General features: G+C 52.3%; 1 protein-coding gene across 1 annotated transcript in view; it reads right to left on the bottom strand.

Annotated features, from left to right (window-relative positions):
* Window positions 1–3,548: 3,548 nt before the first annotated feature.
* Window positions 3,549–26,964, bottom strand: part of LOC140106875 (tyrosinase-like) — a 122,397-nt gene continuing 98,981 nt past the window's right edge. Inside the window, exons 2-4 of the mRNA XM_072131501.1 lie at window positions 17,024–17,234; window positions 15,376–15,517; window positions 3,549–3,837 (exon numbers count right to left, since the gene is read on the bottom strand). Coding sequence (XP_071987602.1) covers window positions 3,654–3,837; window positions 15,376–15,517; window positions 17,024–17,234 — 537 coding nt within the window. The 3' untranslated portion in view covers window positions 3,549–3,653. The remainder of the gene's footprint in view (window positions 3,838–15,375; window positions 15,518–17,023; window positions 17,235–26,964) is intronic.

The raw sequence follows: 26,964 nt of genomic DNA on the forward strand, positions 1-26,964 counted from the left end.
GTTTCGGAGGGATAATTAGCTCCTCTCAAAACACCAGAAACAAATAGCTGTGTGTGTGCGTGTACCTGTGGGTGTGCCTGTGCGTGTGCCTGTACCTGTGGGTGTACCTGGTCCCCATGGCGGTGCGTGTGGGTGTGCGTGTGCCTGTACCTGTACGTGTGCCTGTGGGTGTGCCTGTGCCTGTGGGTGTGCCTGTGCCTGTGGGTGTGCCTGTGCCTGTGGGTGTGCCTGTGGGTGTGCCTGTGCCTGTGGGTGTGCCTGTGCCTGTGGGTGTGCCTGTGCCTGTGGGTGTGCCTGTGCCTGTGGGTGTGCCTGTGCCTGTGGGTGTGCCTGTGCCTGTGGGTGTGCCTGTGCCTGTGGGTGTGCCTGTGCCTGTGGGTGTGGGTGTGCCTGTGCCTGTGGGTGTGGGTGTGCCTGTGGGTGTGGGTGTGGGTGTGCCTGTACCTGTGCCTGTGGGTGTGCCTGTACCTGTGCCTGTGGGTGTACCTGTGGGTGTGCCTGTACCTGTGGGTGTGCCTGTGCCGGTGGGTGTGCCTGTGGGTGTACCTGGTCCCCATGGCGGTACCTGAAGTTTGGAGGAAAAATTGTGAATTGAAACTGAAAGAGATAAATGTAACAATTTCCGATACAAGAGTAACTTTAGGAATGAGGGGACCGGACGTTCCGCTGCTTCTGTTCCGTGTTTCAGAATCTCGACCATCTCCATAGCATCTTCCATATAATCCTGATGCCGTTCTACTACAAACAAACAATATTTCTTAACCCCTGCTAGTTACCGAAGTATTTACTTTCATTCATTGTTCTCTGTTATCTGCCACTTTTTATGTTTCAGGTTTTTAAAATGAGAAGGGATTGTCAAACAGGAATCTAGACAATCACATTATACGACCACTGAGCAGCAGACTCCATCACCAGCCGCCAGAGCCAGGACTTACTGTGACCACTTACCACCATGATCCCCGTATTACTATAGCGGACACTGACTGGTCCACGGCCAGAGAGATCCCTCACCTCTACCCTTCATTTCTAGCTCTGGGAGAGAAGTCCAAAAACCAGAGCTCACAAATTGCTGTGAATGGGAGCAGGTTGAGGCTTCAGGACTTGTAACCACTCCCACAGCTGCCTGTGATTGACAGCTCCTTCTCAGCTTCTTTCCTTGGGAAAGCTGGGTACGAGTTTGAGCTAGTTGTGTCTGCAGCTGTGGCTTGAGTGATGGACGGCTGAGGCAGTCAGTGCTGGGGGCGGCGTCCATGACTCCCTTTTATATTCTTCCCAGTTCCTTCGGAGGGAGCCGGTTATTCCGTCTTTTCTTTGCTTTTTGGAGCTTTTGCCATCTTGTTGTTTGCTATTCTCTGTATTTGACCTCTGACCTCTTGCTTACTGTTTACTCTATACGATTCTGTCCGCCATCAGATCCGGTTCGGTCCGACTCTGCTTGTCTGTATCTGTTATTTGTGTTGTGTATCTCCTGGTGTTGCCCCACTTCCCCTGTCCCACTTTTCTGTTACCACCTTCCTATCTGTCTGGTGTCTGTTTCTGTTACCAGTGTGAACACTGACCTATACCTGCATTCCGGTTACCTGTGCGCTCCACCAGCCGGCAGCTGCCAGACGAGGTAAGTCTTCCCTGACACCTTGTAGGGTCGCTCCAGGACCGTTAGTCAGGTTCCTGGTGGCGGGTTCTCCATTGTCAGGGTGGGTTATCTGCTGTAGGCAGGACCAGCGCCCCCCTGTGATTTCAGGTCAGTCTGTGTATGAGCCTAAGGTTAAGCTTCCTGACCTCTTCGCTGCAGGATGTATTTCCACCTTAGGCCCCAGTCTTCTGGTAATGACCCCCAGAGTATCGGCATCATGATGTCCCTTCTGCGTGGTATCCCTCAGGAATGGGCATTTTCATTAGTCCCTGATGCCCCAGAGGTGTCCTCAGTAGACCTTTTCTTTTCAGCCTTGGGGTCTTTATATGCGGAGCAGATAAATCCAGTGTTGCTGAGGGTCAGTGACCGCCTTACGTCAGGGTAATCGCGCTGCGGAGGATCATTGCTCAGAGTTCAGGAGGTGGTCCATCCCCAGCGGGTGGGATGATGGAGCCTTAAGATAGCAGTTTAGATTGGGCCTGTCTGATGGTACTAACAATGGGGCAGATTTACTTACCCGGTCCATTCACGATCCCGCGACACGTTGTCTGACGTTGATTCGGGTTCTGCCGGGATAATCTAAGGTCGTGCGCCCGATCTCCACCAGGTGTCGCTGCTGCGCTGAGGTCCCCAGAGTTCACCTTCTCCGTCCCGGTGCATGTGCGTGCTTGATCTAGCAACACAATTATTTTATTTTTATTTTTTTAATTCCGCGGTTTTTCCGAATCTGTCGGGTTTTCCAACGTCCACGCCCCCCCATTTCTGTCGCATGAAACGCAGCACCCAGAGCAATTCGGCGCAAATCGGAAATATTCGGGAAACCTGACGAAAATGCGTGATTCGGACCCTTAGTAAATAATCCCCAATCTGTTAGTGGGACATCCTGAGCCCAGGACCTGAGAGCAGTCCCATGACTCCAGCAGTCCCATGACGATTGAGGTGGGAGTCATCTCAGCGGCACAGAGATCCTGGTCAGAGGAACGTCCTGCGCTTCTGGATCTCCGGTCATTTCATCGAGTCCTGTCCCATCAGACCCCTGGAGAAGAAGCACCAGCACCTGCGTGATAATCGAGGGGGTCACTGAGGTGCCCAGGTATTTCAGAAACCTCAGGTCGCCTGTTGATGTCTGACAAGGGAATTGTTGACTCCTTTTGGCCACGGATATCGGATCCATCAGTTTTGGTTGATGTGTTTTGCCTCCTAAGTTTGATGTAAAGGAACATGAGGTCTTGTGAGGTCTGGCATGTATCGGTGTCCCGTGGGGCCCGGGCCACGGGAATAAAATATTAGAACCTCAACTGTCCACACCGGACCACGGGGGGACGCCGATGCATACCGGACCACGGGGGGACGCCTCCAATGTATACCGGACCACGGGGGGACGCCTCCAATGTATACCGGACCACGGGGGGACGCCTCCAATGTATACCGGACCACGGGGGGACGCCTCCAATGTATACCGGACCACGGGGGGACGCCTCCAATGTATACCGGACCACGGGGGGACGCCTCCAATGTATACCGGACCACGGGGGGACGCCTCCAATGTATACCGGACCACGGGGGGACGCCTCCAATGTATACCGGACCACGGGGGGACGCCTCCAATGTATACCGGACCACGGGGGGACGCCTCCAATGTATACCGGACCACGGGGGGACGCCTCCAATGTATACCGGACCACGGGGGGACGCCGATGTATACCGGACCCTATGACCCCATCACACCTGACCCTTCTCCAGCTCTGACCCTATAGGGAGCTCCATACATTGTAGTAGAGCTATTGATGGAGATACAACCTATACTGGACCTGCACAGTATCACGACAATCGTGGGCCGTGTATCACCTGGTATTGAAAATCCAGAACCTTCCAGAAGTGTGTGGAATAGTCAGAGCTGCATTGTGACTGTTACATTTATTATATAATAAGTTGCAGGAGCCACATTGTGTTATTGACGCTGGATTCTAGTGGTCCGGAGCCTCCACCATGTAGCCTGCATCTGTATGAGGATCGGGGCTCACACGGCTCCCGGGAGATAACTGAACGTATAGCCGAACGCCAGCGATGTCTGGAGGAGATCTCTGTTCTGGTAACGCGGAAAAAAGGGAACCATGAAGTCCAAAGGATCCTGCCCCGGGAGCCCACACTCTGGGAAGTCCCCCGGGGTTACACCATGTCGTCTGATCCACGTCTCCACGATACTGCAAAAAGGAAAGTACAGGGATTACCTTCAGCTCTACAAGACACTAGGGGGAGCTCTACATGTCTTACTGTATGCTCCTCTAGGGGGAGCTCTGCATGTCTTACTGTATCCTCCTCTAGGGGGAGCTCTACGTGTCTTACTGTATCCTCCTCTAGGGGGAGCTCTACGTGTCTTACTGTATCCTCCTCTAGGGGGAGCTCTACGTGTCTTACTGTATCCTCCTCTAGGGGGAGCTCTCCATGTCTTACTGTATCCTCCTCTAGGGGGAGCTCTACATGTCTTACTGTATCCTCCTCTAGGGGGAGCTCTACATGTCTTACTGTATGCTCCTCTAGGGGGAGCTCTGCATGTCTTACTGTATCCTCCTCTAGGGGGAGCTCTACCTGTCTTACTGTATCCTCCTCTAGGGAAGCTCTACCTGTCTTACTGTATCCTCCTCTAGGGGGAGCTCTACCTGTCTTACTGTATCCTCCTCTAGGGGGAGCTCTACATGTCTTACTGTATCCTCCTCTAGGGGGAGCTCTACCTGTCTTACTGTATCCTCCTATAGGGGGAGCTCTACGTGTCTTAATGTATGCTCCTCTAGGGGGAGCTCTACGTGTCTTACTGTATCCTCCTCTAGGGGGAGCTCTGCCTGTCTTACTGTATCCTCCTCTAGGGGGAGCTCTGCATGTCTTACTGTATCGTCCTCTAGGGGCAGCTCTGCATGTCTTACTGTATCCTCCTCTAGGGGGAGCTCTGCATGTCTTACTGTATCCTCCTCTAGGGGGAGCTCTACATGTCTTACTGTATCCACCTCTAGGGGGAGCTCTACATGTCTTACTGTATCCACCTCTAGGGGGAGCTCTACATGTCTTACTGTATCCTCCTCTAGGGGGAGCTCTGCATGTCTTACTGTATCCTCCTCTAGGGGGAGCTCTACCTGTCTTACTGTATCCTCCTCTAGGGGGAGCTCTACATGTCTTACTGTATCCTCCTCTAGGGGGAGCTCTACATGTCTTACTGTATCCTCCTCTAGGGGGAGCTCTACATGTCTTACTGTATCCTCCTCTAGGGGGAGCTCTACATGTCTTACTGTATCCTCCTCTAGGGGGAGCTCTACATGTCTTACTGTATCCACCTCTAGGGGGAGCTCTACATGTCTTACTGTATCCTCCTAGCAAGGCCTGAGGGGCGGAGCGTCTCTATATGTCCAGCACATCCTATAATTATAGATTCGCACTGAAGGCATCAAACACTCGGACTTATCACATGTGGAATTATATACTAGCCAAACAGTGCGAGACCCCGGAGACTCTCTTATAATCCAGGTCCTTGTGCTGTGATCACTGCTCTGCACAGTCTCTTATATTCCAGGTCCTTGTGCTGTGGTCACTGCTCTGCACAGTCCCTTATACTCCAGGTCCTTGTGCTGTGATCACTGCTCCGCACAGTCTATTATACTCCAGGTCCTTGTGCTGTGATCACTGCTCTGCACAGTCTATTATACTCCAGGTCCTTGTGCTGTGATCACTGCTCCGCACAGTCTATTATACTCCAGGTCCTTGTGCTGTGATCACTGCTCTGCACAGTCTATTATACTCCAGGTCCTTGTGCTGTGATCACTGCTCCGCACAGTCTATTATACTCCAGGGCCTTGTGCTGTGATCACTGCTCTGCACAGTCTCTTATACTCCAGGTCCTTGTGCTGTGGTCACTGCTCTGCACAGTCTCTTACACTCCAGGTCCTTGTGCTGTGATCACTGCTCCGCACAGTCTATTATACTCCAGGGCCTTGTGCTGTGATCACTGCTCTGCACAGTCTCTTATATTCCAGGTCCTTGTGCTGTGATCACTGCTCCGCACAGTCTCTTATATTCCAGGTCCTTGTGCTGTGGTCACTGCTCTGCACAGTCTCTTATCCTCCAGGTCCTTGTGCTGTGATCACTGCTCCGCACAGTCTCTTATACTCCAGCTCCTTGTGCTGTGATCACTGCTCTGCACAGTCTCTTATACTCCAGCTCCTTGTGCTGTGACCACTGCTCTGCACAGTCTCTTATATTCCAGGTCATTGTGCTGTGGTCACTGCTCTGCACAATCTCTTATAATCCAGGTCCTTGTGCTGTGATCACTGCTCTGCACAGTCTCTTATCCTCCAGGTCCTTGTGCTGTGGTCACTGCTCTGCACAGTCTCTTATCCTCCAGGTCCTTGTGCTGTGGTCACTGCTCTGCACAATCTCTTATACTCCAGGTCCTTGTGCTGTGATCACTGCTCCGCACAGTCTCTTATATTCCAGGTCCTTGTGCTGTGGTCACTGCTCTGCACAGTCTCTTATACTACAGGTCCTTGTGCTGTGATCACTGCTCTGCACAATCTCTTATACTCCAGGTCCTTGTGCTGTGATCACTGCTCCGCACAGTCTCTTATATTCCAGGTCCTTGTGCTGTGATCACTGCTCTGCACAGTCTCTTATATTCCAGGTCCTTGTGCTGTGATCACTGCTCTGCACAGTCTATTATACTCCAGGTCCTTGTGCTGTGATCACTGCTCCGCACAGTCTATTATACTCCAGGTCCTTGTGCTGTGATCACTGCTCCGCACAGTCTATTATACTCCAGGGCCTTGTGCTGTGATCACTGCTCTGCACAGTCTCTTATACTCCAGGTCCTTGTGCTGTGGTCACTGCTCTGCACAGTCTCTTACACTCCAGGTCCTTGTGCTGTGATCACTGCTCTGCACAGTCTCTTATACTCCAGCTCCTTGTGCTGTGATCCGTGCTCTGCACAGTCTCTTATATTCCAGGTCCTTGTGCTGTGATCACTGCTCCGCACAGTCTCTTATACTCCTGCTCCTTGTGCTGTGATCACTGCTCTGCAAAGTCTCTTATACTCCAGGTCCTTGTGCTGTGATCACTGCTCTGCACAGTCTCTTATCCTCCAGGTCCTTGTGCTGTGATCACTGCTCTGCACAGTCTCTTGTACTCCAGGTCCTTGTGCTGTGATCACTGCTCTGCACAGTCTCTTATATTCCAGGTCCTTGTGCTGTGATCACTGCTCTGCACAGTCTCTTATATTCCAGGTCCTTGTACTGTGGTCACTGCTCTGCACAGTCTCTTATACTCCAGGTCCTTGTGCTGTGGTCACTGCTCTGCACAGTCAAGAGCCTGTGATGCCTAAGACTGTTACTGGAAATTGCACACATGTAGAGATGAGCGAGCACTAAAATGCTCGGGTACTCGTTATTCGAGACGAACTTTTCCCGATGCTCGAATGCTCGTCTCGAATAACGAGCCCCATTGAAGTCAATGGGAGACTCAAGCATTTTTCAAGGGGACCAAGGCTCTGCACAGGGAAGCTTGGCCAAACACCTGGGAACCTCAGAAAAGGATGGAAACACCACGGAAATGGACAGGAAACAGCAGGGGCAGCATGCATGGATGCCTCTGAGGCTGCTTAATCGCACCATTATGCCAAAATTATGGGCAACAGCATGGCCATGACAGAGTGACCGAATGAGGCTAGATAGCTTCTAAAACATCCAATAATTGACCCTGACACTATAGGGGACGGCATGCAGAGGCAGCAGCGGCAGGCTAGAGAGTGGCATGGCGACATACCCCAAATGGACTCTGGTTCCTCTCTGCCACCCATTGGTTTGAACCCTAAGGAGGTGAGCAAGAAGCGCTGAAATGATTTCCTATGTGAACAAAAGGTTGACGGTATATTTAGTCGATAACACAGCATGGTGGCGACATAGTGACCAAGTTCCATAACGTATCTGGTGAAACACCCGAAAAATGAGCCTGACACAGCTCTTTTGATAAGGGGACGACATGTGGAGGCAGCCATGCAGACGACTTCCATGATTAAGAGCGACAGTATGGGGCATTCATATTGCGCTGCTATGATTGCAACTTCAGGTCTCCAGCATGGCGGCGACAGATGGGCCGAGTTCCACTATGTATCTGGTGAAACACCTGAAAATTCTGCCTGACACAGCTCGTTTGATAAGGGGATGATGTGCTGCATATCCTCTCGTGCTCCAGCATCTGGGGTATAGAGAGTTGAAATGAGACATTGGTGGACGCTGTGGAGGATCGTGGAGGCAAAATGGACAGGAAACAGCAGGGGCAGTATGCATGGATGCCTCTGAGGCTGCCTAATCTTGGGATGGAGCTGGCGGTCCACTGCCAGGCGAGCTTTCGCCTGTCCAAGTCCCTGTCTCTTGGCTCCTCCCCACCCAAAATGGGCCTGGGGGCCAGAAGCGTTTACTTTGAAAAAATTATAATTTTCAAAGCAGGCGGGGTCGTTTGAATATTTCACCTAGGAATAATGGAGTAACATAGTGGTTCTATTTTTAATTGTTTTTACGGAAATGGTTCCATGATTAAGAGCGACAGTATGGGGCATCCATATTGCGCTGCTATGATTGCAACTTCAGGTCTCCAGCATGGCGGCGACAGATGGGCCGAGTTCCACTATGTATCTGGTGAAACACCTGAAAATTCTGCCTGACACAGCTCGTTTGATAAGGGGACGATGTATGAAGGCAGTGAACTAGTAGTAGATTAAAGGTGCTGCAGTTAAAACTATGTTAGTTGGATCTTGGGATGGAGCTGGCGATCCGCTGCCAGGCGAGCTTTCGCCAATCCAAGCCCCTGTCTCTAGGCTTCTCCCCAAACAGCACTTCTAAGAACCTTTTGTATAAGATCAAGTGTAGTAGCGTTCTTATAAGTTTGGGTTATGGCGGGTGAGGGGAATGTAAACAGATGCACAAGAAGCGCTGAAATAATATCGGTAAATAATAAAAGTTTGCCAGTATATTTTGTGGATTACACAGCAGGGTGGCAACAAAGTTAACAAGTTTGATGTGGAAGCCATGAAAACAACCCAAAATTCTGCCTGACACAGTTCGTTTGATAAGGAGACAATGTATGGAGGTAGCTATATGGACGACTTTTGGAGGCAGCTATGGCGATGACGTGTGGAGGTAGCAATGGAGACAACGTGTGGAGCCAGCTAAAAAGACGACATGTGGAGGCTGCTATGGAGACAATTTAATTTGGATAGTGCCTGTATGTGGCAGTCCAAAAAAGTTTTCAAACCAGAGGAGCAGGTAGGTGGTCCTCCAGAAAAATTAAATACATAGAGTACTATAGCTAGAGCCAGTTGGCCCTGGCAAAAAATAGCCAGTTTCCTCTGCTTTAGTGTACAAAGAGGAGGAGAAGGAGGACAATGAGGAGGAGGAGTGCATACATTATTCAGGTTGAGCTTCTTTCACCTGGTGGAGAATGAAAATCCGGAGAAATCCAGGCTTTATTCATTTTGATAAGCATCAGCCTGTCAGCGCTGTCAGTCGACAGGCGTGTACGGTTATCGGTGATGATGCCACCAGCTGCACTGAAAACCCGCTCGGACAACACGCTAGCGGCAGGGCAGGCAAGAACCTCCAAGGCGTACAGCGCCAGTTCGTGCCACATGTCCACCTTTGAAACCCAGTAGTTGTAGGGAGCTGTGTGATCATTTAGGACGATGGTATGGTCAGCTACGTACTCCCTCACTATCTTTCTATAAAGATCAGCCCTACTCTGCCGACACTGGGGACAGGTGACAGTGTCTTGCTGGGGTGACATAAAACTGGCAAAGGCCTTGTAAAGCGTACCCCTGCCAGTGCTGGACAAGCTGCCTGCTCGCCTACTCTCCCTCGCTACTTGTCCCGCAGAAGTACGCCCTCTGCCGCTAGCGCTGTCAGAAGGGAAATACTGTTTCAGCTTGTGCACCAAGGCCTGCTGGTATTCATGCATTCTCACACTCCTTTCCTCTCCAGGGATGAGAGTGGAAAGATTTTGCTTGTACCGTGGGTCCAGGAGAGTGAATACCCAGTAATCGGTGCTGGAATAAATTCTTTGAACGCGAGGGTCACGGGATAGGCAGCCTAGCATGAAATCTGCCATATGCGCCAGAGTCCCAACGCTCAAGAATTCACTCCCCTCACTGGCCTGACTCTCCATTTCCTCCTCCTCCAACTCCTCTTCTTCTGCCCATACACGCTCAACAGTGAAGGACTGAACAATGGTCCCCTCTTCTGTCTCGCCAACATTCTCCTCCTCTTCCTCCTCATCCACCTCCTCCGATATGCGCTGAGAAACAGACCTAAGGGTGCTTTGGCTATCAACAAGGGAATCTTCTTCCCCTGTCTCTTGTGACGAGCGCAAAGCTTCCGACTTCATGCTGACCAGAGAGTTTTTCAACAGGCCAAGCAGTGGGATGGTGAGGCTGATGATGGCGGCATCGCCACTGACCATCTGTGTTGACTCCTCAAAGTTACTCAGCACCTGACAGATATCAGACATCCACGTCCACTCCTCATTGTAGACTTGAGGAAGCTGACTGACCTGACTACCAGTTCTGGTGGAAGTTGACATCTGGCAGTCTACAATCGCTCTGCGCTGCTGGTAAACTCTGGATAACATGGTTAATGTTGAATTCCACCTCGTGGGCACGTCGCACAACAGTCGGTGAGCGGGCAGTTGGAGGCGGCACTGCGCTGCCCTGAGAGTGGCAGCATCTGTGCTGGACTTCCTGAAATGCGCACAGATGCGGCGCACCTTCGTGAGCAAATCAGACAGATTGGGGTATGTCTTGAGGAAACGCTGAACTATGAGATTTAACACATGGGCCAGGCATGGCACATGTGTCAGTCTGCCAAGTTGCAGAGCCGCCACCAGGTTACGGCCGTTATCACACACAACCATGCCTGGCTTCAGGTTCAGCGGTGCCAGCCACAGATCAGTCTGCGTCGTGATGCCCTGTAATAGCTCTTGGGTGGTGTGCCTTTTATCGCCTAGGCTCAGCAGTTTGAGCACCGCCTGCTGTCGCTTAGCGACGGCACTGCTGCTGTGCCTAGAGCTACCGACTGATGGCGCCATGCCCGCGGATGGTAATTCGGAGGAGGAGGTGGAGGAGGGGTGGGAGGAGGAGGAGGCATAGTAGGCCTTTGAGACCTGGACCGAGGTAGGCCCCGCAATCCTCGGCGTCGGCAGTATATGACCAGCCCCAGGGTCAGACTCGGTCCCAGCCTCCACCAAGTTAACCCAATGTGCCATCAGCGATATATAGTGGCCCTGCCCGGCAGCACTCGTTCACGTGTCCGTGGTCAGGTGGACCTTGTCAGAAACGGCGTTGGTCAGGGCACGGATGATGTTGCCTGACACGTGCTGGTGCAGGGCTGGGACCGCACATCGGGAAAAGTAGTGGCGGCTGGGGACCGAATACCGAGGGGCGGCCGCCGTCATGAGGTTTCGAAAGGCCTCGGTCTCTATCAGCCTATAGGGCAGCATCTCCAGGCTAAGCAACTTGGAGATGTGGACGTTGAGGGCTTGGGCGTGTGGGTGGGTTGCGCTATACTTGCTTTTGCGCTCCAGCGTCTGGGGTATGGAGAGCTGAACGCTGGTGGATGCTGTGGAGGATCGTGGAGGCGAAGATGGGGTTTTCGCACGGGAGGTGTTTGGGTCGGGGTCCTGGGCAGGGGGCTGACGAGCAGTGGTGTGCCCGGCCGGAGGTGAACGGGCTTGGTGCCATTGAGTAGGGTGTTTAGCATTCATATGCCGGCGCATACTGGTGGTAGTTAAGCTAGTAGTGGTGAAACCCCTGCTGATCCTGGTTTGGCACAGGTTGCACACCACAGTCCGTCGGTCATCCGGTGTTTCTTTAAAGAACCTCCAGACTTCTGAAAATCTAGCCCTCGCCACGGGAGCTTGACTACGGGCAACATTTGGCGCTGATGCACCAGCTCTGGCCCTGCCTCTCCGTCTGGCCCCACCACTGCCTCTTCCAACCTGTTCTGCTATAGGACTCGCCTCCGTCTCAGAAGCACTGTGTTCACCCGGCCTATCAACCCAGCTTGGGTCTGTCACCTCATCATCCTCCGATCCCTCAGTCTGCTCCCCCCTCGGACTTCCTGCCCTGACAACAACTTCACCACTGTCTGACACCTCTTTACACACTTCTTCCACTACGTCAATAATGTCATCATCACCCACAGACTGCGACCGGTGTAAAACCTGGGCATCGGAAAATTGCTCAGCAGCAACCGGACAAGTGGTTTGTGACTGTGGGAAGGGTCCAGAAAACAGTTCCTCAGAGTATTTTGCTGGGAGGGGGCAGACTGGGGGGAAGGAGGCTGAGGTGGAGGAGCTGGAGGAGTGCTGATTTCGGTGACATGGGTGGACTGCGTGGAAGACTGACTGGTGGACAAATGGCTAGAAGCATTGTCCGCAATCCACGACATCACCTGTTCGCACTGTTCTGGCCTCAACAGTGCTCTACCACGAGTCCCAGTAACTTGAGACATGATGAACCTAGGGAGTGTAGCTCTGCGGCGTTCCCCTGCTCCCTCATCAGCAGGTGGTGTCTCACCCCGCCCAGGACCACGGCCTCTGACCCCTGCAGTAGTTGGATGTCCACGCCCACACCCTCGTCCTCTACCCCTAATTTTTTTTTTGTGTTTATTTTTTTATTTAGTTTTTTTTTTTAACCCCTTATCACCGACACTAGTTTTCAGCTCAATGACCAGACTCGATTTTTCAAATCTGACATGTCTCACGATAATTGGTTATAACTTCGGAACGCTTTAACATATCCTGGTGATTTTGAGAATGTTTTCTCGTGACACATTGTACTTCATGTTAGTTATAAAATTTAAGTGATACGTTTTGCGTTTCGTTCTGAAAAAAAGTGAAAATTTGGCAAAAGTTTGTAAAAATTCTTCATTTTCCAAGTTTGAAATGTTCTGGTTTCCAGACAGGAAGTAAAACTACCCAAAAAGTTTGATAATTAACATTTACAGAATATCTGCTTTATGTTGGGATGATATTTTATGCTTCCGGTCATTTTGCTAGGATGTTATGAGGTGCAGAACTTTAGGTGCGATTTTTCTTATTTTCATGAAAATTGCCATAACTCACATTTTGAGGGACAACTCGGCTTCCAAGTGACTTTGAGAGGCCTAAATAATAGTAAAACCTCATAAATTACCCCACTATAGAAACTTCACCCCTTAACGTATGTAAAACAACTTCTATTAAGTCCATTAACCCTTTAAGTGTTTCACATGGGTTAAAAAATATGGACCTGCGATTTAGAAACTATGGAATTTTTTTGGAAATACATTCATTTAGGCCAAAACTGACATTTTCAGAATAAATTAAATGATGAAACGCACTGCAACGCTTGATGCCCAATTCCTCCCGAGTGTACTGATACCACATATGTGGTGGTAAACTGCTGTACGGGCGCACGGCCGAGCATAGAATGAATGGAGGCGCCGTCCACAGCAGATTTGTATTGTCACATTGTACGACCTATAAATTTTTATTTTTTTTGGTAATGCGATCATATGAGGGCTTATTTTTTATGGGATGAGATACAATGTATAAATAATTTATTTTGGGAGTCTAAAGCTTATTCATGAGATTTTATTAACTATTTCAAGGGGGACACAAACAAAATCATCAATTTTTATTTTGGATTGTGAGCATTCCCCCCCCCCCCCCGCTCACCGTAACGTAAAAATAAATTTTATCTTTATTCTCTGGTCACTACGATTGCGGTGATACCTCATTTATATAGTTTTTCTTATTTTGCTCAATTTTCCTGAGCAAAACCAATATTGGAGAAAATCGCATTGTTTTTACTATTGACAACTTTTCAGGGCCATAACTTCTGTATTTTTCTGTTGTCAGATCTGGTTGAGGGCTTATTTTTTGCGAAAACAGTTGTTCTTTTCAGTCGTATCATATTAGGTACCGTAACTTTTTTTGATCACTTTTTAGAACATTTTTTGTGATGGTGTTTGATGAAAAATTGTATATTATGGGAAGTTTTTCGAGTTTTTTTTTTACGTAGTTCACCGAGCGGGTTCAATATTGATTTAGATTTATTGTACAGATTAATACGGACGCGGTGATACCAAATATGTACGTGTTTTGTGTTTTATATACTTTATTTGCATTTTATGTGTTACTGGGGAGATTATGGGACTTTTATTTTATTTATTTATTTAATTATATTATAAAAAGATTTAATTTTTTTTTTTTTACTTTTTTACATTTTCTACTTCTTGGCTTGAATAAGCGATCATCCGATCGCTTATTCAAGCCTTTACACTGCAATACACTTGTATTGCAGTGTATAGTGAAAGTAACTGAGCATGCTGCGCATGCTCAGTTACTTACAGCCGGGTCCTGCCAGGAAGGCAGGACCCGGTGAGAAGAGGAGCCGACAGCCCCGGGTCACTCGTCGGAACCCGGGGCAGCGGCAGGAGGGATCGGATCCCCCGGTAAGCACACCGGGGGGGTCCGATCCACGGGGGACACACTTGCACGCCGCGGTCATGCTTGACCGCGGCGTGCAAGGGGTTAAACACCCGGGATCTGAGTTTTTCCGATCCCGGGTGTTAGTGCCGGGTCTGGGCTGTGATATCACAGCCCGACACCGGCACCAGTGAGACCCGGTGTCCCGAAAACTTCTTCTGATGCGCCGCCGTAGAAAGGCGTCGCATCAGAAGAAGTACCCTTAATGACCGCCGTAAAAACCCGATAGGGCGGTCATTAAGGGGTTAAACAAAACGATGCTATCCTATTGCTATGGCTAGTTTCTAACCTACACTGACAGCACACAACTGGATTTTGTGCTGTGCCTGATGACTTTGAGGTACAAAAAGAAATAAAGGTAAAAAAAAATAAATCAGCAGACTCTGCCTAATTCTAATCAGACCCATAATAAATTGTCCCACTTCGGTGTTTGAGGTGGATATGTGTGCCACTAAGAGCTAAACACAACGGTAGCAAGTCCCCCTGCTAATTCCTCACAATATGGTACTAGCTGCACTACTAGTGCCAGCAAGCCCAGCCACAAGCAAATAAAAAAAAAAAAAGTAGAACGTTATTGTAGCCCTAAGAAGGGCTGTTGGGTTCTTGTAGAATCACTCCTGCCTAACAGTAAGCTAATAGAACACCCTAACGCTAACCCTGACCAGCAGCAGCTCTCTCCCTAGCGGCATCCAGACACAGAATGATCCGAGCAGCGCAGGCAGGGGCTAGTCTATCCCAGGGTCACCTGATCTGGCCAGCCAACCACTGCTATCCACGTGTAAGGGTACCACGTCATGCTGGGTGGAGTGCAGAGTCTCCTGGCTTGTGATTGGCTCTGTTTCTGGCCGCCAAAAAGCAAAACAGTGGGAGATGCCATTTTCTCGAGCGGGCGAAGTATTCGTCCGAGCAACGAGCAGTTTCGAGTACGCTAATGCTCCAACCAGCATCAAGCTCGGACGAGTATGTTCGCTCATCTCACTTCCACTGTATCCAGGGGCGCAATGTGTGTGTATACAGTGTTAGGTATGCATATACTGTGTCTGTATATAGTACTGGGTACTGGGTAGATATTTTCTCACATAAAATATTCAGAGAATACATAGACTTTGTATTTACACATTCTGGTCACGCACTTCTAAGAATGTTCAGAATTTGTCACCTCACTGCAGATGTGAGATCGATACCTGTCAATGAAGTTGTGGTGCACAATGAACATCGGGTCGTTGGCAGATGAGGTAATTTCAAACATGGTTCCTCCCATGTAGTTATGCAGCTTATTGTGTACTTCAAATCCAAACGTCATTCCATCTGATGGGTTCAAGAAGCCTGGAGAGAGAGAGAGAGGACGCAGGAGGAACATAAGGAGGAGAGGTTCAATCATCAGATTTTTACTGGTCTATTCTTTTTTGTTCCAAATCTAAATAGGCTCTGAAAATACTTTTATGCCTTTTCTGGCATCAATCCCAACCCTTATGTGTCCCGGACTGTATCCCACCCTGAGGTGTCCTAGACTATATCCCGCCACCGAGGCGTCCCGGACTGTATCCCGCCACTGAGGTGTCCTAGACTGTATCCACCACTGAGGTGTCCTAGACTGTATCCCGCCACCGAGGTGTCCTAGACTGTATCCCACCACTGACGTGTCCTAGACTGTATCCCGCCACCGAGGCGTCCCGGACTGTATCCACCACTGAGGCGTCCTAGACTGTATCCACCACTGAGGTGTCCTAGACTGTATCCCACCACTGAGGTGTCCTAGACTGTATCCCACCACTGAGGTGTCCTAGACTGTATCCACCACTGAGATGTCCTAGACTGTATCCACCACTGAGGTGTCCTAGACTGTATCCCACCACTGAGGTGTCCTAGACTGTATCCCACCACTGAGATGTCCTAGACTGTATCCACCACTGAGGTGTCCTACACTGTATCCACCACTGAGGTGCCCTAGACTGTATCCCACCACCGAGGCGTCCCGGACTGTATCCCGCCACCGAGGCGTCCCGGACTGTATCCCGCCACCGAGGCGTCCCGGACTGTATCCCGCCACCGAGGCGTCCCGGACTGTATCCCGCCACCGAGGCGTCCCGGACTGTATCCCGCCACCGAGGCGTCCCGGACTGTATCCCGCCACCGAGGCGTCCCGGACTGTATCCCGCCACCGAGGCGTCCCGGACTGTATCCCGCCACCGAGGCGTCCCGGACTGTATCCCGCCACCGAGGCGTCCCGGACTGTATCCCGCCACCGAGGCGTCCCGGACTGTATCCCGCCACCGAGGCGTCCCGGACTGTATCCCGCCACCGAGGCGTCCCGGACTGTATCCCGCCAACGCGATGCATTGCTATTGTGACTTGGATGTTAGTCTGGAGTAGCCTACTGACCTTACATGTGACCTGAAGGCATCTGACCAACAAAAGCTGCAGCAGGCTGGTTATAGGATGGGGCATGCAGTTTCAGGCTAGAGAAAGAGGGATACAGTCTAGGACACCTCGGTGGCGGGATACAGTCTGGGACACCTCGGTGGTGGGATGGAGTCTGGGACACCTCGGTGGTGGGATGGAGTCTGGGACACCTCGGTGGTGGGATGGAGTCTGGGACACCTCGGTGGTGGGATGGAGTCTGGGACACCTCGGTGGTGGGATGGAGTCTGGGACACCTCGGTGGTGGGATGGAGTCTGGGACACCTCGGTGGTGGGATGGAGTCTGGGACACCTCGGTGGCGATTGAGGTAAATTTTGTGGGCATCAATAGTTTAAGAGAATGTCTGGAGATTCCAGAGGTGGGGACCCCAGCTTTCTGACTTTTCCTTAACTACCTTGGAGTCCTATTACCTTCTAGAACATTGCGGAAGCAGTTTTTGGCTGTCCTATCATACGGGGGGGCGTCATAGACTGTCCAATTAAGGGTGTTCAGCACATCTTCTAGTGTGGGCAGGCTGCTGCCCTTTGCGAAGCCTGGGTTTCGGTGCAAGGTGTCACCGTAGCCGTCCCTGGCAGCCGATTGGCAGTAATTATTGGGGGAATCGCTGTGGCTGCAGATCGCCTAAAAAATCAGGAGACAAACATGAGAATTGCTCAAAATCCAACACTTCACAGATAAATTATATATAAAGCTTCATCCTTTCTGACACCTCAGAGGCAGGAGACACCATGCTTACATATGCTACTACGCAAACACGAGACATGGACGGTAATTTTGTGATTTGGATGTTTTGGTCCATGCTTACTACAGAGACAAAGGACCGGAACCAAGCTTACTGCATGAACCAAGCATCCCCTAGCCATGCTTACTACAGAGACCCAGAACTGGAACCAAGCTTACTGCATGAACCAAGCATCCCCTAGCCATGCTTACTACAGAGACCCAGAACTGGAACCAAGCTTACTGCATGAACCAAGCATCCCCTAGCCATGCTTACTACAGAGACACAGAACTGGAACCAAGCTTACTGCATGAACCAAGCATCCCCTAGCCATGCTTACTACAGAGACACAGAACTGGAACCAAGCTTAGTACATGAACCAAGCGCCCCATAGCCATGCTTACTACAGAGACACAGAACTGGAACGAAGCTTACTACATGAACCAAGCGCCCCATAGCCATGCTTACTACAGAGACACAGAACTGGAACCAAGCTTACTACATGAACCAAGCGCCCCATAGCCATGCTTACTACATGAACCAAGCATCCCATAACCATGCTTACTACAGAGACACAGGACCAGAACCAAGCTTACTACACGAACCAACCGTCCCATAGCCATGCTTACTACAGAGACAGTGGACCGGAACCAAGCTTACTACATAGACACAGAACTGGAACCAAGCTTACTACATGAACCAAGCATCCCCTACCCTTGCTTACTACAGAAACACAGAACTGGAACCAAGCTTAGTACATGAACCAAGCGCCCCATAGCCATACTTACTACAGAAAGACCGGAACCAAGCTTACAACATGAACCAAGCGTCCCATAACCATGCTTACTACAGAGACACAGGACCGGAACCAAGCTTACTGCATGAACCAAGCGTCCCATAGCCATGCTTACTACAGAGACACAGGACCGGAACCAAGCTTAATGCATGAACCAAGCTTCCCATAGATATGCTTACTACAGAGACACAGGACCAGAACCAAGCTTCCTGCATGAACCAAGCGACCCATAGCCATGCTTACTACACAAAGACCGGAAACCAAGCTTACTACATGAACCAAGCATCCCCTACCCTTGCTTACTACGGAGACACAGAACTGGAACCAAGCTTAGTACATGAACCAAGCGCCCCATAGCCATACTTACTACAGAAAGACCGGAACCAAGCTTACAACATGAACCAAGCGTCCCATAACCATGCTTACTACAGAGACACAGGACTGGAACCAAGCTTACTACATGAACCAAGCTTCCAATAGCCATGCTTACTACAGAGACACAGGACCGGAACCAAGCTTACTGCATGAACCAAGCGTCCCATAGCCATGCTTACTACAGAGACACAGGACCGGAACCAAGCTTACTGCATGAACCAAGCGTCCCATAGCCATGCCTACTACAGAGACACAGGACCAGAACCAAGCTTTCTGCATGAACCAAGCGTCCCATAGCCATGCCTACTACAGAGACACAGGACCAGAACCAAGCTTACTGCATGAATCAAGCGTCCCATAGCCATGCTTACTACACAAAGACCGGAACCAAGCTTACAACATGAACCAAGCGTCCCATAACCATGCTTACTACAGAGACACAGGACCAGAACCAAGCTTACTACACAAACCAAGGAACCCATAGCCATGCTTACTACAGAGACAGAGGACCGGAACCAAGCTTACTACATAGACACAGGACCAGAACCAAGCTTCCTGCATGAACCAAGCGTCCCATAGCCATGTTTACTACAAAGACACAGGACCAGAACCAAGCTTACTGCATGAACCAAGCGTCCCATAGCCATGCCTACTACAGAGACACAGGACCGGAACCAAGCTTACTGCATGAACCAAGCGTCCCATAGCCATGCCTACTACAGAGACACAGGACCAGAACCAAGCTTTCTGCATGAACCAAGCGTCCCATAGCCATGCCTACTACAGAGACACAGGACCAGAACCAAGCTTACTGCATGAATCAAGCGTCCCATAGCCATGCTTACTACAGAGACACAGGACCAGAACCAAGCTTACTGCATGAAACAAGCGTCCCATAGCCATGTTTACTACGGAGACACAGGACCAGAACCAAGCTTTCTGCATGAACCAAGCACACCATAGCCATGCTTACCTCTAATTACCTCCCCCCACTGGTTACCTCTAATTACCTCCCCCCTGGTTACCTCTAATTACCTCCCCCCCTGGTTACCTCTAATTACCCCCCGCCCCCCGGTTACCTCTAATTACCTCCCCCCACCGGTTACCTCTAATTACCTCCCCCCACTGGTTACCTCTAATTACCTCCCCCCCTGGTTACCTCTAATTACCTCCCCCCCTGTTTATCTCTAATTACCCCCCCTCTTGTTACCTCTAATTACCTCCCCCCCCTGGTTACCTCTAATTACCCCCCCCCCTGGTTACTTCTAATTACCCCCCCCCTGGTTACCTCTAATTACCCCCCCCCCTGGTTACTTCTAATTACCCCCCCCCTGGTTACCTCTAATTACCTCCCCCCCCTGGTTACCTCTAATTACCCCCCCCCTGGTTACTTCTAATTACCCCCCCCTGGTTACCTCTAATTACCCCCCCCCCCTGGTTACCTCTAATTACCCCCCCCTGGTTACCTCTAATTACCTCCCCCCCCCTGGTTACCTCTAATTACCCCCCCCCCCCCTGGTTACCTCTAATTACCTTCCCCCCCTGGTTACCTCTAATTACCTCCCCCCCTGGTTACCTCTAATTACCTCCCCCCTGGTTACCTCTAATTACCTCCCCCCCCTTGTTACCTCTAATTACCTCCCCCCCTGGTTACCTCTAATTACCCCCCCCCCCTGGTTACCTCTAATTACCTCCCCCCTGGTTACCTCTAATTACCTCCCCCTTTTTACCTCTAATTACCCCCCCCCCTGGTTACCTCTAATTACCTCCCGCCCCAGGTTACCTCTAATTACCCCCCCCTGGTTACCTCTAATTACCCCCCCCCCCTGGTTACCTCTAATTACCTCCCCCCCCTGGTTACCTCTAATTACCTCCCCCCCCCCTGGTAACCTCTAATTACCTCCCCCCCCTTGTTACCTCTAATTACCCACCCCCCCTGGTTACCTCTAATTACCTCCCCCCCTGGTTACCTCTAATTACCTCCCCCTCTGGTTACCTATAATTAACTCCCCCCTTGTTACCCCTGCTGACAGGTTCATCTAAGGTTTAGCCCCCGATCCCTATTAATGGTGAATCCTTTATTCCCCTTTAATAATATGCAAATTTCCTGGAGAGGCTCCTTGGGCGTGGAGAAGCCACGAGTGTAACATGAGCTGCGGATACTCAACCCCGCAGAAGCTTCTTTACTCCTCCAACCAAGAAATCTTCTTTACGGATCTCCTCATAGCTCCTGGGTCTCCACTCCCAAAACGGGGTTACAGTGCATGCACAGAACTCCGGCTACATGGAGGAGAGGGCGGAGCTATGAGGAGCTCCAGGGAGACTTAGTGTTAAAAAATATAACACTAACAATATTAAAAAAATTCTGACAAGAAATCAAATCCAGACATCAGCCATATGTGACACTCACCCCCCAGGAGGAGCAGCAGGAGTCATCCAGACATCAGCCACATGTGACCCTCACCCCCCAGGAGGAGAAGCAGGAGTCATCCAGCCATCAGCCACATGTGACCCTCACCCCCCAGGAGGAGAAGCAGGAGTCATCCAGACATCAGCCACATGTGACACTCACCCCCCAGGAGGACGAGCAGGAGTCATCCAGCCATCAGCCACATGTGACACTCACCCCCCAGGAGGAGAAGCAGGAGTCATCCAGACATCAGCCACATGTGACACTCACCCCCCAGGAGGACGAGCAGGAGTCATCCAGCCATCAGCCACATGTGACACTCACCCCCCAGGAGGAGGAGCAGGAGTCATCCAGACATCAGCCACATGTGACCCTCACCCCCCAGGAGGAGGAGCAGGAGTCATCCAGACATCAGCCACATGTGACACTCACCCCCCAGGAGGAGGAGCAGGAGTCATCCAGACATCAACCACATGTGACACTCACCCCCCAGGAGGAGGAGCAGGAGTCATCCAGACATCAACCACATGTGACACTCACCCCCCAGGAGGAGGAGCAGGAGTCATCCAGCCATCAACCACATGTGACCCTCACCCCCCAGGAGGAGGAGCAGGAGTCATCCAGACATCAGGCACATGTGACACTCACCCCCAGGAAGAGGAGCAGGAGTCATCCAGCCATCAGCCACATGTGACCCTCACCCCCCAGGAGGAGGAGCAGGAGTCATCCAGCCATCAGTCACATGTGACACTCACCCCCAGGAGGAGAAGCAGGAGTCATCCAGACATCAGCCACATGTGACACTCACCCCCCAGGAGGAGAAGCAGGAGTCATCCAGACATCAGCCACATGTGACCCTCACCCCCCAGGAGGAGGAGCAGGAGTCATCCAGACATCAGCCACATGTGACACTCACCCCGCAGGAGGAGAAGCCGGAGTCATCCAGCCATCAGCCACATGTGACACTCACCCCCCAGGAGGAGAAGCAGGAGTCATCCAGCCATCAGCCACATGTGACACTCACCCCCCAGGAGGAGAAGCAGGAGTCATCCAGACATCAGCCATATGTGACCCTCACCCCCCAGGAGGAGAAGCAGGAGTCATCCAGCCATCAGCCACATGTGACCCTCACCCCCCAGGAGGAGAAGCAGGAGTCATCCAGCCATCAGCCACATGTGACCCTCACCCCCCAGGAGGAGAAGCAGGAGTCATCCAGCCATCAGCCACATGTGACCCTCACCCCCCAGGAGGAGAAGCAGGAGTCATCCAGACATCAGCCACATGTGACACTCACCCCCCAGGAGGACGAGCAGGAGTCATCCAGCCATCAACCACATGTGACAATCACCCCCCAGGAGTAGAAGCAGGAGTCATCCAGACATCAGCCACATGTGACCCTCACCCCCCAGGAGGAGAAGCAGGAGTCATCCAGCCATCAGCCACATGTGACACTCACCCCCCAGGAGGAGAAGCAGGAGTCATCCAGACATCAGCCACATGTGACACTCACCGCCCAGGAGGAGAAGCAGGAGTCATCCAGACATCAGCCACATGTGACACTCACCCCCCAGGAGGAGAAGCAGGAGTCATCCAGACATCAGCCACATGTGACACTCACCCCCCAGGAGGAGAAGCAGGAGTCATCCAGACATCAGCCACATGTGACACACCCCCCAGGAGGAGGAGCAGGAGTCATCCAGACATCAGTCACATGTGACCCTCACCCCCCAGGAGGAGGAGCAGGAGTCATCCAGACATCAGCCACATGTGACACTCACCCCCCAGGAGGAGAAGCAGGAGTCATCCAGACATCAGCCACATGTGACACTCACCCCCCAGGAGGAGGAGCAGGAGTCATCCAGACATCAGCCACATGTGACACTCACCCCCAGGAGGAGGAGCAGGAGTCATCCAGACATCAGCCACATGTGACACTCACCCCCCAGGAGGAGAAGCAGAAGTCATCCAGCCATCAGCCACATGTGACACTCACCCCCCAGGAGGAGGAGCAGGAGTCATCCAGCCATCAGCCACATGTGACCCTCACCCCCCAGGAGGAGGAGCAGGAGTCATCCAGCCATCAGTCACATATGACACTCACCCCCAGGAGGAGAAGCAGGAGTCATCCAGACATCAGCCACATGTGACCCTCACCCCCCAGGAGGAGAAGCAGGAGTCATCCAGCCATCAGCCACATGTGACACTCACCCCCCAGGAGGAGGACCAGGAGTCATCCAGACATCAGCCTGATGTGACACTCACCCCCCAGGAGGAGAAGCAGGAGTCATCCAGCCATCAGCCACATGTGACACTCACCCCCCAGGAGGAGGAGCAGGAGTCATCCAGACATCAGCCACATGTGACCCTCACCCCCCAGGAGGAGGAGCAGGAGTCATCCAGACATCAGCCACATGTGACACTCACCCCCCAGGAGGAGAAGCAGGAGTCATCCAGCCATCAGCCACATGTGACACTCACCCCCCAGGAGGAGAAGCAGGAGTCATCCAGCCATCAGCCACATGTGACACTCACCCCCCAGGAGGAGAAGCAGGAGTCATCCAGACATCAGCCACATGTGACACTCACCCCCAGGAGGAGGAGCAGGAGTCATCCAGACATCAGCCACATGTGACACTCACCCCCCAGGAGGAGAAGCAGGAGTCATCCAGACATCAGCCACATGTGACACACCCCCCAGGAGGAGGAGCAGGAGTCATCCAGACATCAGCCACATGTGACCCTCACCCCCCAGGAGGAGGAGCAGGAGTCATCCAGACATCAGCCACATGTGACACTCACCCCCCAGGAGGAGGAGCAGGAGTCATCCAGACATCAGCCACATGTGACACTCACCCCCCAGGAGGAGAAGCAGGAGTCATCCAGACATCAGCCACATGTGACACTCACCCCCCAGGAGGAGGATCAGGAGTCATCCAGACATCAGCCACATGTGACCCTCACCCCCCAGGAGGAGAAGCAGAAGTCATCCAGCCATCAGCCACATGTGACACTCACCCCCCAGGAGGAGGAGCAGGAGTCATCCAGCCATCAGCCACATGTGACCCTCACCCCCCAGGAGGAGGAGCAGGAGTCATCCAGCCATCAGTCACATATGACACTCACCCCCAGGAGGAGAAGCAGGAGTCATCCAGACATCAGCCACATGTGACCCTCACCCCCCAGGAGGAGAAGCAGGAGTCATCCAGCCATCAGCCACATGTGACACTCACCCCCCAGGAGGAGGAGCAGGAGTCATCCAGACATCAGCCTGATGTGACACTCACCCCCCAGGAGGAGAAGCAGGAGTCATCCAGACATCAGGCACATGTGACACTCACCCCCCAGGAGGAGGAGCAGGAGTCATCCAGACATCAGGCACATGTGACACTCACCCCCAGGAGGAGAAGCAGGAGTCATCCAGCCATCAGCCACATGTGACACTCACCCCCAGGAGGAGAGGCAGGAGTCATCCAGCCATCAGCCACATGTGACACTCACCCCTAGGAGGAGAAGCAGGAGTCATCCAGACATCAGCCACATGTGACACTCACCCCCCAGGAGGAGAAGCAGGAGTCATCCAGACATCAGCCACATGTGACACTAACCCCCAGGAGGAGAAGCAGGAGTCATCCAGCCATCAGCCACATGTGACCCTCACCCCCCAGGAGGAGGAGCAGGAGTCATCCAGACATCAGCCACATGTGACACTCACCCCCCAGGAGGAGAAGCATGAGTCATCCAGCCATCAGCCACATGTGACCCTCACCCCCCAGGAGGAGGAGCAGGAGTCATCCAGACATCAGCCACATGTGACACTCATCCCCCAGGAGGAGAAGCAGGAGTCATCCAGACATCAGCCACATGTGACACTCACCCCCCAGGAGGAGAGGCAGGAGTCATCCAGACATCAGCCACATGTGACACTCACCCCCCAGGAGGAGAAGCAGGAGTCATCCAGCCATCAGCCATATGTGACCCTCACCCCCCAGGAGGAGGAGCAGGAGTCATCCAGCCATCAGCTACATGTGACACTCACCCCCAGGAGGAGAAGCAGGAGTCATCCAGACATCAGCCACATGTGACACTCACCCCCCAGGAGGAGAAGCAGGAGTCATCCAGACATCAGCCACATGTGATACTCACCCCCCAGGAGGAGAAGCAGGAGTCATCCAGACATCAGCCACATGTGACACTCACCCCCCAGGAGTAGAAGCAGGAGTCATCCAGCCATCAGCCACATGTGACACTCACCCCCCAGGAGGAGAAGCAGGAGTCATCCAGACATCAGCCACATGTGACACTTACCCACCAGGAGGAGAAGCAGGAGTCATCCAGATATCAGCCACATGTGACCCTCACCCCCCAGGAGGAGAAGCAGCAGTCATCCAGCCATCAGCCACATGTGACCCTCACCCCCCAGGAGGAGAAGCAGGAGTCATCCAGCCATCAACCGCATGTGACACTAACCCCCAGGAGGAGGACCAGGAGTCATCCAGCCATCAGCCACATGTGACACTCACCCCCCAGGAGGAGGAGCAGGAGTTATCCAGCCATCAGCCACATGTGACACTCACCCCCCAGGAGGAAAAGCAGGAGTCATCCAGCCATCAGCCACATGTGACACTAACCCCCCAGGAGGAGAAGCAGGAGTCATCCAGACATCAGCCACATGTGACACTCACCCCCCAGGAGGAGAAGCAGGAGTCATCCAGCCATCAGCCACATGTGACACTCACCCCCCAGGAGGAGAAGCAGGAGTCATCCAGCCATCAGCCACATGTGACACTAACCCCCCAGGAGAAGAAGCAGGAGTCATCCAGCCATCGGCCACATGTGACACTCACCCCCCAGGAGGAGGAGCAGAGGTCATCCAGACATCAGCCATATGTGACATTCACCCCCAGGAGGAGGAGCAGGAGTCATCCAGACATCAGCCACATGTGACACTTACCCCCCAGGAGGAGAAGCAAGAGTCATCCAGCCATCAGCCACATGTGACCCTCACCCCCCAGGAGGAGAAGCAGGAGTCATCCAGCCATCAACCACATGTGACACTCACCCCCCAGGAGGAGAAGCAGGAGTCATCCAGCCATCAGCCACATGTGACACTAACCCCCCAGGAGGAGAAGCAGGAGTCATCCAGATATCAGACACATGTGACACTCACCACCCAGGAGGAGAAGCAGGAGTCATCCAGCCATCAGCCACATGTGACACTAACCCCCAGGAGGAGAAGCAGGAGTCATCCAGATATCAGCCACATGTGACCCTCACCCCCCAGGAGGAGAAGCAGGAGTCATCCAGCCATCAGCCACATGTGACCTCACCCCCCAGGAGGAGAAGCAGGAGTCATCCAGACATCAGCCACATGTGACACTCACCCCCCAGGAGGAGAAGCAGGAGTCATCCAGCCATCAGCCACATGTGACACTCACCCCCCAGGAGGAGGAGCAGGAGTCATCCAGACATCAGCCACATGTGACACTCACCCCCCAGGAGGAGAAGCAGGAGTCATCCAGCCATCAGCCACATGTGACACTCACCCCCCAGGAGGAGAAGCAGGAGTCATCCAGACATCAGCCACATGTGACACTCACCCCCCAGGAGGAGAAGCAGGAGTCATCCAGCCATCAACCACATGTGACACTAACCCCCAGGAGGAGGAGCAGGAGTCATCCAGACATCAGCCACATGTGACCCTCACCCCCCAGGAGGAGAAGCAGGAGTCATCCAGCCATCAGCCACATGTGACACTCACCCCCCAGGAGGAGAAGCAGGAGTCATCGAGACATCTGTCACATGTGACACTCACCCCCCAGGAGGAAAAGCAGGAGTCATCCAGCCATCAGCCACATGTGACACTCACCCCCCAGGAGGAAAAGCAGGAGTCATCCAGCCATCAGCCACATGTGACACGAACCCCCCAGGAGGAGAAGCAGGAGTCATCCAGACATCAGCCACATGTGACACTCACCCCCCAGGAGGAGAAGCAGGAGTCATCCAGCCATCAGCCACATGTGACACTCACCCCCCAGGAGGAGAAGCAGGA

Source organism: Engystomops pustulosus, unplaced genomic scaffold (assembly GCF_040894005.1).
Source record: "Engystomops pustulosus unplaced genomic scaffold, aEngPut4.maternal MAT_SCAFFOLD_48, whole genome shotgun sequence".
Taxonomy (NCBI): Eukaryota; Metazoa; Chordata; class Amphibia; order Anura; family Leptodactylidae; genus Engystomops; species Engystomops pustulosus.